This window comes from Fonsecaea pedrosoi, assembly GCF_000835455.1.
Source record: "Fonsecaea pedrosoi CBS 271.37 unplaced genomic scaffold supercont1.8, whole genome shotgun sequence".
NCBI lineage: Eukaryota > Fungi > Ascomycota > Eurotiomycetes > Chaetothyriales > Herpotrichiellaceae > Fonsecaea > Fonsecaea pedrosoi.
The window spans coordinates 384,681-402,448 of record NW_013550608.1 but is presented as its reverse complement, the minus strand read 5'-3'; the positions used below and the strand labels follow the sequence as shown (position 1 = coordinate 402,448).

The following is a 17,768-nucleotide window of genomic DNA, read 5'->3' as shown; positions in this document are numbered from 1 at the left end:
GCCCTATTGTCGCAGTTCTGTCCCTCCGCACGTTGCTTGCCGTGCAGTATCCTCGACAATCCGCACGCAGGCTTATTGTTTTGGCTCGGACGTTCGCAAGGCTGTCGTGAAGCAACCGCAGTGTGGACAAAGCAACTGAAAGGTCAGCGACAGTGAGTCGGAGCCCTGTCAGCCACCCACAGCCTCCACTCGTTCCCTCGACGCCTTGCATATAGTACATCCCCCAATGTTCTGTATCTTATCTTTCAGTAAACGCGCATTTGTGACCTTTGGTCCCACTGATCTGGAAAACCTGGTTTCTTCAGCCTCGCCATCATCCGGACGAATCCCATTCTGAGGTAGTAGCACCTCATCTCCTTCTGCCTCGGGACCATGCAGCAGATGTGAGACGTGATAGACATGCCCACAAGCGAACCCGACCAAGGTTTCGGTTTCATTTTCATGGAACGCTTTATGACACGACGAACAGTGTCCTGGTTTCACCTCCGGTCCTGGTTCGGCCTCAGGTTTTGTTTCCTCTGCCAGCTGATCCTTGGAGCCAGCAACGTCCTGGGCAGATGGCCGTTGGTGTTTCACACTTGGAGCGACAATGTCGAACCTGATACCTTTCCTTCGACCTCTTCTCAGCGTCTCCATGCCAACGGCAACCTCACTGCTGAGTACTCGCGCAACGCCAGCGCTGATACTGTCTTGTAAATCATACTCTCGAATCATCTTCTTCAGCCCATCTTTTAGGCCCTCCACTTCCAGTCCAGAAGGTATTCTCTTCACCAAGGTAATAGGGTCAATGGCAGTCCCAACCTCTGCCAGGAGACCTGAAATGAATCTCGGTCGTGACATGCTGTATTCGAGAAAATCGTCCCAGAGGCTCTGATCATCTTGCTCCTTGGCGAAAGCGATAGCCTTTGAGACATCCTTCAATTCATCAATGATCAAAAACAGTGCCTTTTTGGTCTGTCCCGTCTTGCTCAAGAGGTAGACAAGTTCCTCGACGTAATGCTGCCTTTCGCATATCTTGACAGCGTTTTCGAAAGTGTAAGCGGTGGACGCTTGCAAGAATTCCATGAGCAGATCTCGATCGAATTCTGCAAACAAGTCGACGGCGACATCCGCGAATTGTTCAACGTGCTGCTTCCCTGTGTCGGCCGCAAGCGACGTAGTCATAGCTGAATGGCCGACCCGGGGTGGCGCAGGAGCTTCCTGGGTTCCCTCGCCGCGCCACAAAGCGCGAAGGTAGAAGTAGAGGAACGGCTTCAGTGTCGGCTTATCAAGTTGCGCAACAACTTCGTCGGGCTCAACCACTCCGGCTGTAGCTTCATCCACAAGGACCTTGATTGGGTCTGCAGCGAGTTCGTCCAGTTCCTCGCGAGTTGCACTCTTCAATTGATCGGGTGAAACTCGCAGCATGACAAAACTGGGAATGTCGTCGGCAATGGCGTCAACGAGATGGTGATCCCTGATCAATGACATGGCCGTGTCAGCATCCTGCAGGGCGATGTAGCATCTCAGAGCTTCGTCATAGTGTCCATCTGCTAGGAACAATTTCCCCAGGCTTTCCTGCAAGAGCCTCCAGTCCTGTGACCCCTTTGATGCGGTACCAGAGCGCAACTGATCTTCGACCGCTGCTGTGATGCTGCTGATCTCAAAAAGATCCGAAGGCCACTCATCAAGAAGCTCCTTAAACCGCGATCTGTCAACCTCCACGTAGTGACCAAGGATGATTTCGAAGATGGAGGATGGTAAAGGGGGTGTCAGTTCCAACGTCGGTATGTGAGGCGATATCTCGTCAAACTTCGCGTTTTTGACGAACATCCACACCCAATGCTCCCAGCGACTCGTCGTATTCAATACTTTTGCAGCGATCTCGCCAGCTTCAGACCATCTATTGGCATCAACGAGCTGCTTCAGCCACAACTCGCCTATTCTTCGCTTCTCCTTTTCCGCCGCAGAGAATTTGTTCTTCGATTTTGCTTGCGCTGAACTCGTGACTGAAACAGAATCCGAGAAGAATTCGGCCAAGGTAGCCTGCTGACGAGCCTGCGTGGGGCTGAGGGAAGTCGCAGTGCCTGATCTTGCGAGAGAACTAGCTTTCGATGGACTGGGTGGTGTTGAAGTTCCAGAAACTTCAGAGAGGGTGCCCGCTGCTTCGGGATGCTGATCAACCAGTTCCCACGCTTGTTGGTATTTCTTGAGGCTCATGAGCCACTGCATACGGTCGTTGAGATTGCGTCGGACCGCAACAATGCAGTCATAGGGGCTGTAGATGAAGATCTTCATGCTCTGTGCTGTGGCCATGGTATTGATCTCCTCTTTGGCACTCGTCTCACTAGATCCAAACCCCGGGATCCAGCCTGTGAGATAGTTGCGTTCTCTGGTGCTTCCTGTTCGATCAGGGCCGCTGACCCCACTTCGAATACTCTCGCCTGAACTGAAAATTCGATTTGCGCCCAAAAGCCGTGGCCCGTACATGGTGGCATCCCACATACCTTGACCAACGGATTCGACGCCTGTAGCCAGACTTGTACCAACTGTGCTCATACCAGATCCAATGGTGCTGAGGTACCCCTTTTGGAGAAGTGCAGCTGGGATGCGAACTGGAGGCAGAACGCCCAAGTGATAGTCTGAAGCCGAAAGAGTCTCAAATCTGCTCATAGTGAGAGTGTCGGTGTCGACTTCTTCCTTTGTATCGATATTGACCAAACGCAACTCTGGTTCCAATGCATTATGTCGTGCTCGTCGGCCTCTCCTGCTACCTCCACTGTCTTGCAATGCTGAGCCATTGCCCGTCTTTTTTTCCATGAATGCAAGCACCAAAAGCAGACTTGGGGTATATAACGAAATTCCAGATATTGTACAGTCATCAAATCGTATACTGTTCGGTGGTCAGTAGGTCCATCTTCCCGAGAAGACGTAGAACTTACATCGTAGCGACTTCAGCGCGTCCAATTTTATTATTACCTCCGCTTTCCACAGAGCCTGGGTAGACCTTGATGATCCATGCTGAATCCCCCCACCCTACTAGAACTTCTTCAACCTTTGCTCTTTTCGGATCGGGCTTGGGAGATGCACCGTTCGCAGGAGCAGCGACGAGGGTGCTAACGGGGGAGTCGTCGTCGGTATCGAGATTGTCGCGGTCGATCCACTCTGCACGAGCTTTCCATACACCCGCCATATCCTCCCAGCCGGGACGGTTAGGTCTGTCGATGTGGCTCATCCGTTTCCACTCGAAACCGGATTCTGAACTTTCAAGCTTCAAGTTTGATCTCATGATCTTGATTCCCTGTTCATTTACCCAGAGGACATATTTTCCTGAAAGTGACCATTTGATGGTGCTAATGATACCTTCACCACCGTGCAGAATTTTGTCTGACCCAGTGTTGGTTCCAAGGCCAATTGACCCAAGCCAGCCAGAGGCCGCTGCCGCCGCTCCTGTCGTAGTTGCATTGGCGCTTTTCCCTGCTTGTCCGCCAGTAGTCAAAACCAGAATGCCACCTTGCCCGCCAGATAAATAGGTTCTGTCTGACTTGTATTCAGGTGAAAGAGCAACGGTCTGGACAGGTCTTCCAAAGTTGCGCAATTGAACATCACGAGGATCGACTAATGAGGCGATGCAGACATTACCGTCGATGGACGACGTAGCGATGTATATCCGATTTGGAGGTATATCCGCTATAGGATTTTGCACTTGCTTTCCTTTCGGTGCCGGGGAGCTTGAGGGCGACTTGTCCGCGTTCGAAGAAGCTTCTGCTGCTAGTTTTGAACCAGGATCATGGCGGAATCCCGCAAGTGGAGGGTTGTAGGGAGATATCGAGATCGCGGATATGCTGGCTGTATGAGCATGGTAGACGCGCAGGGAGGTGAATGTCGGCAAAGCGAAGACATGAATGTTTCCATTGTGAGTCCCCACGATCATTTTATCTCCAGCCACATGAAATGTACTCGTCGCATCTCCATTGCGGTATATCGAGCTCACGTTCCTCGTCAATGTAGCATATTTAAGTCGCGGCTCTTCCTCCTCTTCATCCTCCTCTTCCTCGGAGTCGTCTGCTGTGGCCTCGGGCCTTGCTGGCTTCGGATGGTGGCTGATGATTTTCTGAGGCCTGTCATCGTCGCCTGGCTCAGACGAGCCATCTCCGGCCGCCATGCAGAGGATAGGATACTCAGAAGCGTGACATTTGCACGCACAGGTTGGAGTTCTCCAGATGGAGTAGTGCTGGTAGACACTTGACTCCAATTCCCACGGAGAGTCTGGACCATTGAAATGACGAGCGCCAAGTCCTCGGCTCATGCAGCCTTGCAGACACCAGAGCGCAGTTTGTTTGAGCACCTGGAGCTGCAAGAAGTATTAGCATTTCACGGATGGCGATGTATTTCTGGGTGTCCGATGCACCCCCTTTCTCTTGTTGACCATGCGCTCGGTCGCTACTCGCCCTCTGCTGAGTTTGGGAAGTCAGTTTGTCTGCTCAAGTTGTCGACGGGTGGGATATGATGCGCTTCGTCAACCGGGCTTCCGCCCTCTACATGCATCGCTAATCTTCCAGCGGCCCCGCCGCAGGGAGTTCTTTTCCTCCAATACGTCGTTTATGAGCCCGTCGACGCAGAAAAAAGAGTTACAGAGGGACGGGGACTCGGGAGATTCCGCCGTCGACTCAGCAACCGCTTCATTAGCTCAGAAACGAAAGACTGCACGCTCCCCCGGGACGAAGACATCGCTTCGAAGAGTAGGACTGGAGGCTCAGAGATCTAAGGCTGGCCTTACGAAGCCAACCTTGAGACTCCATGAAGAGGCAGACCAAACACCAAAACTTGTGACAGCATATGCTGTGGCAGAACAATTTGACCTGGCCAAAGTCGTCGAGATTCTTCGCAATAAAGGTTACGAACCCGATCCACTCGGCACTGGACTATTTCCACAGGTTGTCCATGTCCAAGTACCCATCTCCTCAATCTACCGTTCCACCAATCCCTCCGCCAGGGACCTGTCCTCGACAGAAGTCGGCGATGTGTTTGTCTTCCCATCGGGCACGGTGGTAACGTGGGCTTTACCTGACGGGTTTACTTCATACTTTGCAACACGCACTCTCCTTCCTGCGGCAGAAAATCCTCATAAAGAACCTATTGAGACTGAGGACTTGGATTATATTGAAGATCCAAACCGCGAACACAGCCTCATCCGTGGCGAAACGATCGTCCTGGGAACGAAAAAGTCAGAGTATCAAGAACCACCTTCATCAACAGACTATACACAGCCCGAATCGCAGTTTCAGACTGTCGATACAGTACTTACTAAGATTGCCTTTTCCTCGGGATTTGCTCGCTCCACGAAACTCGCCGTCCTTGAGACGAACCTTTCCACTTATCTAGCCTCTACCGCGGACATCCCGGCTCTCCTAGCAAAGGGCTCGCGGCTCCCATTCAAACTTTCTCGCGACTTCATTTCCCGCAAAACAGGTCAACTCCTCCTCCTGCGCGCGCAGCTCAATCTTTACTCCGAACTCACCGACTCTCTCCCCGATCTTTTCTGGGACTCCCGGCACGAACTCAACCTGGAAAACTACTACGATCAAGTTGGCCGAGCGTTGGACGTCGGAATCAGGATCAAAGTCTTGAACGAGAAGATGGACTACGCAGCTGAGATTGCAACGGTGCTGAGGGAGAGGCTGAGCGAGAAACACGGGCTGTTCTTGGAGTGGACCATCATCGTGCTGATCGCAATAGAGGTGGGATTCGAGGTCTTGCGGCTGTGGAAGGAAGGCTTTTGGGAGGAAGTGTGGGAGAATACAGGAGTCGGGAAGGTAGAGACTCTGTAGGATGAAGGATTGATGGCTTTCAGCCTTTGAAGACCCCGAGACAGGGCTCAGCATTACACGGTCTGCTGCTCCACATGGAGACACCGACAAGGGATGTTTGGCTATGAGGTTACCCATTAGATATCATGCTGTGACTTTGACCTTGCGATTGAAGATAATGCCATAATAGAAGAACATCTCTACTTCCATCCTCATCACATCTATTGCAGCGATCAAACCATGACGGGAGACGCTTGACAGTGACTTTTGCACAAGCAAACGACCCAGGTGGGAGGGAGCCGTGCCACACAGCCAGGATCGGAACACCAAACATCTGTGAAGGCAAAAAGGGGAGAAGATCAGCCGAAGATCAGCCGAAGATCAGCCGCCATTCTCAGCCTCGCGAATACTCCCACTCCAATGGTCTGCTACAAGTACTCACAACCCAGCTCTGAGGAAGGCTGACCGCTGCACACAAAGAGTCAGCGGCTGAAAGCGATGTGAGAGATCAGTGAGAGGGAGGCTGTTACCGTCGAACCCTCGTCACGCCCACGGAAGGCCACGGAATGTCCACTGATCTGATCAGCGGCCAGGGAGGGTCGATCTGGCGAGCTGACAATTCTTTTGCGATCCTGACGCATGATTGGCTTACAAAGAGCTTGATCCGAACTGGTGACCTTTGCGTGTAACTGGGTAGATTGCCGACAGATGCGCTCTTGTTAGTGGGCGCGGGCTCAACGGTGATGGGCGGCGACAAGACGTTTGGCACAGTGCGGGACTTGTTGTATGCAGACCAAGGTAACTAAAGGATGGAGACTCTCAGATATCTACAAGAGGAATCTTAAGCGAGAAGCAAAGGCACAGGGGAACTCAAGGTTGGTTATTCAAAGCACATTTGCATTGGAGACTAGCTATGGTTCAAGGATCGTCAACTTTGATCAATGTGCCAACACACCGTATGACTGGAATCTGCAATTAAGACGCAATAGCAATTAAGTTTGATCCCTCAATCCAATTCACAGGGGGTGTTGCCACTCCCACGAACCATCATGAAAACCTCATGTGGCCAGTCCAATATGGCCTAGCTGGAAAGAATCATTGTTGTTGCAGGCAGTTGATTTAAGGAGTTCCTTGTTGAAAAGCTAGTGCTGAGTCTGTTTGTTGTGTGATCATGCATCTCACTTGACGAGATGGACAATGTCTGTTTGTCGTTTGCATATGCTGATGGTTGGCATGTTGTGGTACATGGCAGACATAGCTGCAAAGAGCGTCAGGGTATCTTTTGAAGGTGTATGTACTCAGGCAAAAGCCAACACAGCCACCAACCCAGCCAAGCCCATGTTGACACCAACAGTTCCAGCACCATTTGAGTTGGGAGCTTCTGGAATGCCAGAGGTGGTAGAGGCTGTGGCAGTCGTCTGAGTGTCAGTAGAGGAAGTGGTCAAGACGCTGGTGGTGATGGAAGATGATGTGGTCTCAACAACAGTGCTACTCTCAGATGACAGAGTCGAAGTGGTAGGCACAGGTGTAAGTGGGACACTGCTCTCAACTGCTGTAGTAGGAGGAACCGGAGTTGTCTCAAGAGTTGGAGTAGTGGAGATTGTTGGAACACCTGGAGTCTCAATTGGAGTCTCAGTGCTGTCGGTGCTGGCCTCAGAGGTGGAGGTGGAGGGCGCGGGTGGGAAGATGGTGATCATGACAGAAGTGGACGAGGTGACAGTGACAGAAGTGGTGGTCGGAGTGAGAGGAACAACAGGAGTCAAGGTGGATGGAGTGCCATATGGGGTGCAGTCAGCCGGGGTCACAGTGACAGTGACTGGCTCTTCTGTAAACAATGTCAGTGAAAACCCAGACAACAACGGGCTTGATACTTACGACGTGGCATGAGGTTGATGATATCGTTGATGTCATCAAGGGACATGTCTCTAGCTGTGGATTTTCGTCAGTCCTGAACAGTCAACACTGTGTGGGATTCAAATTTCTCACCTGCCAAGGCCGCAGCCAACTTGCCATGGACACCGACATTGAGAGCAGTTGCTGTTTGTCTTGTCAGCAGCAAGAACACACACACAGGAGCACAGGCTGCTGAGGTGTTGTTGACTCACCGAAGGAAGTAGCAGTAAGGCTAGCAACCATGAGGCTGATGACGGGTGCAATCTTCATGGTGAAGGATGCAAGATGGATGAGGTTGGGTGATGAATGTGGTGAGTAAGAGTATGGAGTATCCAAGTTCGAAGGTAATTCTGGTCCAAAAGAGTGACGCAGATGGTGTTGATGAGAACTTGAAGTTATTTGGTAGAGGGTAAGAGGCGGAGGTTCAGGTTGAGGTTTTGAAAAAAATTGTAGAGAGATTTATACTGGAGAGGAGGCGCTGCAGATCGACCCAGGCCACTAGTGCGATCTGTCGTCTGGTCGGCGGTTCACAGCAATCACAGCTGGAGGGCAGTTGCAATCAGTCACTGATCAGATCAACCCAATTCGATCCAAGCCAAGTAATCCGCTGCGGAGCGTAGGAAGCTGCCATGCGATGCGCCTATCCGCCACCCCAGCGGAGCTGGTGCTTGCGCAAGCTCACAAGTGGAAGGCTTGCAAACAACAAAGGTCTCCTTATGGCTGTTGCCCCTCCGCCAGATGCGACCACCCGCTCGCTCGCTCGAAGAGCCACACGAAGATGTTCCGTTCCGACCTTCGACGGCTGCACAAGCCTGCAGACAGAGCCCGACGACACGGACACAGGCCGAAGTCGGCGACAAGGGAAAAAAAGGCAGGCAGACAGACAAACGACAAACCAACCTCAGTCTGGTGTTGTTGAGAGAAGATGCCCTGTATCGGCCAGCCAGCTCTTTCGCACCTCTGCAACGAAATTCGGGAGGCTGGAAACCTCACCATCGGCTAGCTGCAAGGTCTCATCTTGGACGCGAAACGAATGTACCCCGATCTGTCACACTTACTGGTGGCGTCCCGTGGCCGCTACCTTGACAGAATTACACGGCACGAGGATGACTTTGTCAAATCATACTGGACGTTGTGGTACAGAAGACGAGGAATCTACAACGAGGTGAGAGACATGAGACACATTAATCGCAACTGGAGCTATACAACGCTAACCACGGATGATCGACCGCTAGAGATATTAGCGTACTTTAGCGTCAAATGTCGCAACGGCAGGCAAGTATACCGAAGTGGTCTGTACTTCAAGGACTTCCACGACGCATTGCTACTCAACCATCCCTATGCACATGAAGGCTACCAATCCAGAAAGAAGCAAAGAGGCGGCGACAATGAGGAAGCAGGAAGCAGTTTAGGCTGCGTTGAAACAAAGAGATTTGTACACCAGACCCTTCCTGAACCTGCCAGCGAAGTTCACAGACGTGGTTTGATCCTGTCTTTCGTGGGCTCAGCGAAGCTTTTCTCGTGACAAGCATATCATATATGATTACAGAAAGCTCTGAATTATGTGAGGCTTCGTGTTGACGGTAAGTGATGTCGAAAAGGCTGAATCCTTCGGGTTGAAAGCTGCGTCGAAGTTGTAGAGGACCATAAGGCAGCTAGTTTACCACGGATGGTCCTATTCGGTCCTGATACATATCAGCACAACCTACTGCATTCCTGTATCTAATTATGAATCATGTTATGTATGAAAGGGAAGACATCGACCGCTTTGTGGCGGCAAGTAATAGCAACAGAGGAGCTTTGGCGCTCCCGTACAAATGCGCCTCCGTAACCGTTTCTGCCACCATTTGCTTCTCTGCTGGTAGGCGTGTAAAGTTGCAGTACTGCCAGTTCTTCTTCCGGTCTTCATAAGAGCTTCTGCTGTCTGAACTCAAGTGCTTGAGGTCACACTGTTGCCTCGCAGGATGTGTGCTTGACCGCTCTGCACATCTCATCTGGCCAGCTTGCTTCCATGCACCCCTTCTCCTCCCTGACCATTGGAATCTTCGTTGCTGGATACATCACTGCGCGCTGGGATCTTGTTACCAGACTCTATGAATTAGCAATATTTGCCTGGTACCACGGGGTCTTTGCACGTGTGGCGAAAGCGTTTGCGGTTATCTCCCTCATCTACGTCTTTCTCGCCATACCTCTCGACCGTCTTGCCTCCCACGAAGCCGCCGTCCATCCTCGAATCCTAGCGCATGGAATTTCCGCTCAAGAACAACTACGTCGGAGGGGCTCCTTTTAGGCCTTGACAATATGTTATCATGGTCGAGAACAGCGATGGCATGCTACGGGTATTCTGGCCGAGCAGCCTTACTCGGACAACCACACCCGGTGTAATGGTAGGATGGAGGAATTCGGAGTACGATTTGTTTGTTATAACAGTCCTTGAAGACGTTGAAGTAGGGCGGTCAAAGAGAAATGAGCGGAAACCAGCGCTGACATACGCCAGGTCCGCAGCGTTGAATCTGCTCTTCGCATGGGCACTCTGTTTCGCAACAGTCCATACCCAGTGGCCCGAATCTTTCAGCTTTGCGACCAGCCTCATATGCATGTTCTGGGTACCCTCAATCACCCAGACCCACCAGATATCTTTGATCCTCTCAAAATCTGCGCCTTCACCATTCCAGGCGCGCGGCGACCTTCGATCTATTGTCCGCCCGGTACAGAGTTGACCGTGCAAATTGTTCTTTTCGACCCCCCCAACCCCACTCAAATGCAATACATGTCTCTTGAGCCAATATCACTTGCTCTGGGCAGAGAATACTTGGCCGTCGGTGCGCCCGATTCGACGCTTGACGAGAATGGAATGCAGGGAGAGAAAGAGCGAGAGCGCGTCGCCGAGTTAGTCGCAAAGTTGCGTTTTCATACCGTGATCAGGCATGTTCCGACCAAGAAAGAGTTGGCGTTGCCCGCGATCCTCCGACAAATCAATTGCTCCCAGGAAGTTGCAGAGCTGCTCCAGAAGAACACGCCTCTTGTTGGTCCGCGCCGAAAAAGGAGCCTCTCTGTGAGCGAACGAGTCGTGGAATCGGCGCAGTCACTCTACACATTTGCGGCGTGGTCGCTTTGGACACTGTTCATGGCGTATGCCTTCCCTACGCTTTTGAACATTTTCAAAATCGCGATCATTGGACACAGGATCGTTGCTGAAGGTCTTTTGCGACTTTTGGAACTGCCCCTGCCCTTTCAAAGACTACAGTCTATAGAGAGCCGGCGAGCAACCAAGGGAACCCTCGCCCTGAAGGATGTCTCGGCCTGTTGTCAACAAGTCCATCTTCGACTCCAACAATTCTCCTACTATCCGACACAATATTCACTTCTCCGACGCCGCAAAGCGACTTGGTCATCCTTTCCGACAACAAATAGTGATTACATTCGCTTCTATAATTCGCTTTGGCTGGTAGCAAATGATGTCATTATTGGCATCGCACTTGGGAGCTTCATCAGTGACAATGCGCAAGCTACGTCTCAGCTGATCGGTGGGGTATTGAATGAGTACACAATTGAAGGCCTCAAACGCATGATCAGGTGGCTCATGTCGTATCCAGGAGGTCTCAAATTGAACACGGAACTTACTACATTTCTCGGCGAACTTTTCTTGTGGGTCATAGAATATTGGGCCTCGACAATCGTTGTGCTCATTGTTCCACGACTACCCACTGTCGTGTATGTCGTGGGATGCTCTTCTTTTGCTGGGGCTACTATGCCTATCGCCATTTTCTCCGACCTCCTGAGCTTGCTTACTATGCATATCTACTCTTTTTACGTCGCAAGTGCGCGCATCTTCAATTGGCAATTGACAATCATCGTCAGCCTCTTTCACCTATTCCGTGGCAAGAAGCGGAACGTCCTTCGCAATCGTATCGACAACTGCGACTACGATCTCGATCAACTCTTGTTGGGTACGATTCTTTTCACCTTGTTGTTCTTCCTTCTGCCAACTGTGGTAGTCTTCTACCTGACCTTTGCTTCGGCTCGTATGGCAATCATCTCGCTGAAAGCCACTCTGGACACATGTCTAGCATGTCTCAACCATTTCCCCTTGTTTGCATTGATGCTCAGAATCAAAGACAGCAAAAGGTTGCCAGGTGGCGTTCACTTTCAGCTCCTGGATGCAGAACAGACCCGGGCATCCTACCAGGAAGAAACAGAGCGAGGAGATGATCAGGACGACAGCGTTGGCGACACTGAGGAAGAGGAGGAAGGAGGAGATGATAATGGAACCACCAGCGTGGCTTACATTCGCCTTTCCTCGACCCCACTGTCACTGAACCAGATATTTGGACAATATTTCCAGCTCTGGGCACGCATCCGCCAGCACTATCTGTCGCCCACGGTCGTATTTCGGCTCCTCACGGGACGATTTGTACCACCTCTTGGTCGAAGCCAGATGTATGGGCTGCAGTATTCGGTCCTTCCTAGACAACGGGCGACAATTGCGGAGGTGTGGAAAAGCCTGAGCGAGAGTGAGTCGCCAAGCACAACCAATGGAACACCTGCGAATCCACGCGGCCAGAAGATGTATCTTGGAAATTATGGAAGAGCGATAGGGAAGCAATGGAAATAGCAAGAGCTGATTGACACCCTTGTCTTGTGTTCCGGGCTTGGTCGATGTGCTGCAAAGATGCTGGTAATACCCAAGTATCCGCTTACATCATCGTATTTGTTCTCATCACGTGCTCATTCTAACGGGCGCACCTACTGCTAGCAGCATGGCACATGATTCACATTTTATCAACCATCTTCATGACAGTTTCCCTGAGTATCTTGCGAAGCTCTTTCCATAAAATCTCTCTGTCAAAGTGCTCAGTTCTTCGCTCGACACTCTTTAGCAATCCGACCATCCGTTTTCTTATCCTCGACGCCCTATCTCTAGCCGTATCATCCTTCTCAAAATGCCAAAGTGCCCTAACTGCGGTGGGAGAGTAGACTTGACAAAGGAGGGAGACTGGGGTCACTGCGCTGACTGTCAGTGTTATATAACATGGTCTCCAAGACCAACAAACTGACTCTGCGTAATAGGCAACAATGTAAGCCCACCTAGCTTGACGAGTTCCGGATGGTACAGAGGCTGAAGCCACCACCAGATCATTGAGATCAAGACCCTGAAAGATGATAGTGGACAGGGGGAGCAACCAGCAACGCAGTCTGGAACGTCGACTGAAGTGAAGAAGTAATTGCTATTCGACGTGGCACCTTCCTCACAGCTTCGTACTGTTGTTGTTGCCCATGTGAACCTAACGCACACATTCACTTCACCTGCCTTCTTTCACTACCAACTTAACCAAATTTCTATTCATCTCCCAACACCAACACCCGTACAGCCTCATGCGGTGCGGAGTCCTTCTCTTTGTTTCGTGATCGTTTCCCACAACAGCGCGAGCTCTATCGTCCCAAGTCCTTTCAAGGTCGTCTTCATCAGCAGTAGCCATGAAGACTTGCCCTCAGCCCTTTTGCTTCCTGCCCTTTTTCTTGTTCCTTCTGTCGGTTGTCACCAGTGCACCAACTCAAGAGAGTGATGAGGATGAGAGTGCTGCGCGGGATGTCGGCAGAACTCTAGATGTTCGGAACACTGCAGTCTTACCATCCGCGTGGGGTTGGCACGTCGAATGCAAAGTAAATACGCCTCCCCACTATGGATGGCTTCTCACTGACAGATTCAAGCAACTGCCAGGCGTCGATATCGGTTACTGTCGGGAAAACAACCCTCCACCGGCGCCACAGTCTCCCGAGAACGCGAAGCGTGATACCGACCTGAAACCAAGAAACGGTAGCTCGACCGATTCTTCCCCGTCCTGGGCATTGACGCCGTTGAGGTGCTACGATCTGTGCGCCTGCGACCGACAGGGCACACTGATCTGTCATGAGTGGGGAAGTAGGTGTTGGTCGTTGACTTCACACCCACTGGAAGACACTGACGCAAAGAGCAGCTTGCAACTTCCATACTGTTTACTTTCGTTGTCATGGGTATGTATCCATAGCAAAGAATGTATGTAACTGGACCGCGACCTGACGTTGAGTTTTAACAGCAGTGGAGAGTGTGACTGTGTCTGGGAGGAGCAACTCACTGGAGATACTGCGAAATTAGGTTGGGTCGATGGCGTCGCTGACTGGGCGAGCAATGGGTACGCGAACCATTGGTGGGCACGGAATGAGAAGGAGAAGGACCAGGAGAGCCCAGAGTGAACACTACTGCCCTGCAAGGCATCGATCGATTGGTGACGGGTGAGAAGGACTCGCGCTCTCAAGCCAACATATCTACCTGTTATTCGCATCAGTTGTCATGGATCTTCATCTTCTTGTCGAGAGGTAACTCGACGGACAAGCCAGCGCTCGTTCCCTGTGTCCTTCTTGCCGAGTCCCTTGGCTTTCTACTTTTGCTGATGATTTTCTCACCTTAACCACGAACACAGCCAAGGACCGACAACGACAAAATGGAACTACAACTTGCTTTCTACCATTCTCATTCTGGCACTGGTCTCCAGCGCCTCAAGTCGGTGTGGTGTCAACTGCAATCAAGGGGGTGAGATGATTGGTATTGATTGGTAGAGGATGTCCTCGCACGTTCCCAATCTTAGTCTAGTGGTCGAGAGCAATTGACACCGTGCCAGGCTTCGAGGTGCTTGTACTGTACTCGTACGGAATAGGCAGGGAGAATTGGACACTTTGTGATGGGACAAGTCTCGACGGCTGCATCGCTTGCGACAGGAGAGGCTTAGGGATCATGATATATCACCAATCATGCGAAGATACCGCCCATGCACACTTGTCTGGAGCGTACAACGTCGGAGCATAGTATGACCGGGAGAAGAGCCAGTGATATTGATTGGGCGATGCTCGTCAACATACGCATGAGTACAAGTACGCAGAACTCGTACTCCGTCCTTGTTGTCGGGTCCTCGGGCTAAAAAGCGGCCATGATTCTTTCGAGAGAGTTTAGCGGGCTGTCCAACAAGCATTCTCAAGAACCGTCGGGAAACGAACAGGGTTGGTTGGCGGATCCTGACACAGCCAACTGGGAAGCTTTTCACGAGTCTCCACCGACCCTCCTGGCTTCGACCTCCCATTGCTGGATAAGGAGTCCCGGATCTTGGGATGGATAGACACCGAGCAAGAGGCGAGGGACGGATGAAGGAGAAGCCAGCCTGACTCCACAAAATCCACAAATCCCTGACAGAACAGTACGAACTGAAACTTCACCATGCGAATGTTTGTCACGGACGGCCAAACCCAAAGCATAGGTACACAACTGTGCGAACGGACAGGCATTAGCCAGCCCACAGCTAGCCCACAGCACGCCCCGCGTCGGCTGACCTCAAGTCGCCTCTAGAGCGTCCCGAAGAAGCGGATGTCAGCACTGTCTTCGATAGCTTTGTTTTGCCCCCTTGACCTCCAGGCCAAACCGGGGGCAACCAGAGAAACACCATCCGACCTGGCATCTGGCAGCCCTCAGTCTGTGATAAGCGAACCAACCAACTTGTATCTTCGCGGTCTTATGCGACCACTCATCAGAATTGCTAAACAAGGGTACAACCCCGTCCGTCTGTCTCTGAGTACGTGGATGTGTCTGTGTGTCTGTGCGCCAGTACTGGTAGCCATCTTACCCTCCTGTGTTATCCACATCCCATGCCGTCGCCTCCCTACCCAATCGCAGGCATCATCCTCCGACGCCACACGATATACCACGGATCAGGCGCAATTTTCGATTGCTTGCACTGGATCAGGCAACAGGTGCGCCCGCTGCTTTACTGTGCCTCGAGACTCCTCCGAATTCACACTGGCATTCTGGCTGGCAACCGGCTGACAAACTGTAAGCGCTTTGTTGGCCCCGCTTCGATCGACATCAAGCTGCCTTTTGCTGGCCTTTGCTCTCTTTAGAGGCCCAAGGCCTGCTGGTGCCTCGTGTGCATTGCCTCACGAGAGCCACAGGAGTTCAAAAGTACGGGCGACGATCCTTGAGCCTCATACCATTGCTCCGCCGACAATGGTTGCACAGTCGCTACCGAAGGCATGGCAAAGGCAATCAAAATAGAACACTTACTTCTGCAGAATCCTTCACCGTCGATCGGTGAGGAACCACCACCGCGCGCCCCCGCTGTGAAGAGAGATGCGACTCAGAGCCGTCAGCCGGCACATCGCCCTCAATTGGAGCTGAAGACCTCATCTACATCACTCGTACCAGCCCGGTCACCAGCAGCATCGGAGCGATTCTCATGGGATTTCGACAATGAGGAGTTGTCTTCTAACCGACGTCGAAAACGAAAGTCGCCCATTGAGGACCAAGTGTTTCCGACAAGGAAGGCCATCAGGCTACCTCGATTTTCCGTCAACATCTTCCACTCGGAGCCAGTCAATGTCTTTCCCATTCCCAACGAAGGGGTGGTTCCGCGGATGGTGAAGTATTGTGAGCACATATCGAAGACTGGATTCTTCCGAAGTGGCGCTAATCATATATCCAGATTTGCAGGTTTGGGCGGAGCAGCATGGTCGAGCACTTGCCTTTGAAGGCCATCCCAAGCCATATCAGTCGCTGGTGTTTCCGTATGCCCTGGAGCACGCTGTCTTGTTCGAAGCCATGGTCGCGCTCAGCCGGGCGTCATGGCTTTTACAAGAAGGCATTCCATGGTCCAAGGACAGCGCCCTCGCATATCATCGCGCCAACGCATTCGCCGCGCTTCGCCTGAGGCTGACGTCTGAAGCAACGTGTGCGGACGACACCACTATCTGTACCATTGCGGCTCTTACGACGATCGATGTAAGTGCAAGGCCGTTGTCAGATCAACGAGGTCTAATGGATCTGGTAGTACATGCTCGGTGTTCACGAAGGTGCACATAACCACATCAATGCTATGCAGCGGATTCGGAAGATTCGTACCGATCTCAAGGGTGACACACCGTGGCAATACTTTGTCATCTCTGCCATGAAAGCGTAAGATTCCCAATCTCCCTCGCAAGCGCAGTCTCTAAGTTGGCCAGATACGATGCCCTGTGGAAGTTTGTCAAAGATAGAAACGAGGCCACCACCAGCATGGCGCAGCTCTCCATCGAATCACCTATGCGAAACGAACTACCCCTCTATCCATCTCTCCCATTCAATATCAAAGTGTGCGAGGCTCTCTCGAAGGTGTCCACCTCATTCAATGACATGGCTATGGCGGGGGAAATGTCTATTCAGATGATCGACATTCTTGCAAATCTATCTAAAACAGCCAGGGGCGATGGCAGTGCTACGCCTACCAGTTCGCCCCCAAGCTCCCCCGGAGGACGGAACTTGCTGAACACAATCGCTGATTTGAGGTGTCTGTCGGTAATGGCCACCACCTCTATCGAACACAAGCTCTGCTTCGGCGTCATTGGGACGTGCTTCACCCTCCATTTTGGGGATGGTAAGATCGGCGAAGAGTTCAACGAGACACTCCAGGAGCTTGAAGATGGACTCCTTGGCAATGGCAAGCCTCGACCGCAGCAAGAAAAAGCCCAGAAGAACCATCGAGAATGTCTAATTTGGGTAGCTTTGGCAGCTGCAGGTGCACTCGAACAGTCTGAGCTGTTGTCTGCTATGAGTATGCTGCTGGACCAAACTTTGGACAAATACCCGGAAGAGACGGCCCGGTGGGAGACATTAGAGGGGATCCTGAAGAAATTCTTGTGGAACGATCTACTGGCACGGCATTGGAGAAGATGCTGGGCCAAGGCTGTGCGTCGGCGGTCGAGTGTACGATGACGGGAACCACTGAGGACAAGCAGTCTCAGCTACTAATGATCAGTAGCCATCCTGCGTGGCCAACTGAGGGGTTCAATGGCGAAAAGCAAGCGCCCTCGAACGATAGAATTGATACCTTGGAACAGCAGCTCCCATCCATCCCAGACCCCGGCTTAGGAGGCGGCCTACTAGGAACGACCGGCAAGGGACCTCGCTCGACCACCTACAGTAGATTGAACTACCTAGGAAGATACGACCTTCGAGAAAGAAACCTCGCATCCTCAGGGCAAAGCGGCAACAAGTCTGCGGCTTAGAGCAGTGCAAGAGGTTCTCAC

General features: G+C 51.8%; 6 protein-coding genes across 6 annotated transcripts; 4 read left to right on the top strand and 2 right to left on the bottom strand.

Annotated features, from left to right (window-relative positions):
- Nucleotides 1–168: 168 nt before the first annotated feature.
- Nucleotides 169–4,144, bottom strand: Z517_11455 (uncharacterized protein; the record flags this gene model as incomplete). Its single annotated transcript, XM_013423039.1, has 2 exons — nucleotides 169–2,872; nucleotides 2,922–4,144. 2 exons carry the CDS (start codon nucleotides 4,142–4,144, stop codon nucleotides 169–171), a joined length of 3,927 nt encoding a protein of 1,308 aa, XP_013278493.1.
- A 265-nt stretch (nucleotides 4,145–4,409) lies between these two features.
- Nucleotides 4,410–5,810, top strand: Z517_11454 (uncharacterized protein; the record flags this gene model as incomplete). The annotated part of the gene is made up of 1 exon (XM_013423038.1): nucleotides 4,410–5,810. One exon carries the CDS (start codon nucleotides 4,410–4,412, stop codon nucleotides 5,808–5,810), a length of 1,401 nt encoding a protein of 466 aa, XP_013278492.1.
- Nucleotides 5,811–7,087: 1,277 nt separating this feature from the next.
- Nucleotides 7,088–7,952, bottom strand: Z517_11453 (uncharacterized protein; the record flags this gene model as incomplete). The annotated part of the gene is made up of 4 exons (XM_013423037.1): nucleotides 7,088–7,614; nucleotides 7,665–7,718; nucleotides 7,776–7,826; nucleotides 7,895–7,952. The coding sequence occupies 4 exons, from the start codon at nucleotides 7,950–7,952 to the stop codon at nucleotides 7,088–7,090; spliced, it is 690 nt and encodes a 229-aa protein (XP_013278491.1).
- Nucleotides 7,953–9,991: 2,039 nt separating this feature from the next.
- Z517_11452 (uncharacterized protein) lies at nucleotides 9,992–12,297 on the top strand (the record flags this gene model as incomplete). Its single annotated transcript, XM_013423036.1, has 2 exons — nucleotides 9,992–10,129; nucleotides 10,180–12,297. The coding sequence occupies 2 exons, from the start codon at nucleotides 9,992–9,994 to the stop codon at nucleotides 12,295–12,297; spliced, it is 2,256 nt and encodes a 751-aa protein (XP_013278490.1).
- An 863-nt stretch (nucleotides 12,298–13,160) lies between these two features.
- On the top strand, nucleotides 13,161–13,916 carry Z517_11451 (uncharacterized protein; the record flags this gene model as incomplete). Its single annotated transcript, XM_013423035.1, has 3 exons — nucleotides 13,161–13,605; nucleotides 13,661–13,697; nucleotides 13,760–13,916. 3 exons carry the CDS (start codon nucleotides 13,161–13,163, stop codon nucleotides 13,914–13,916), a joined length of 639 nt encoding a protein of 212 aa, XP_013278489.1.
- Nucleotides 13,917–15,740: 1,824 nt separating this feature from the next.
- Nucleotides 15,741–17,521, top strand: Z517_11450 (uncharacterized protein; the record flags this gene model as incomplete). The annotated part of the gene is made up of 5 exons (XM_013423034.1): nucleotides 15,741–16,134; nucleotides 16,190–16,485; nucleotides 16,535–16,659; nucleotides 16,707–17,445; nucleotides 17,501–17,521. The coding sequence occupies 5 exons, from the start codon at nucleotides 15,741–15,743 to the stop codon at nucleotides 17,519–17,521; spliced, it is 1,575 nt and encodes a 524-aa protein (XP_013278488.1).
- Between the last annotated feature and the right edge of the window lie 247 nt (nucleotides 17,522–17,768).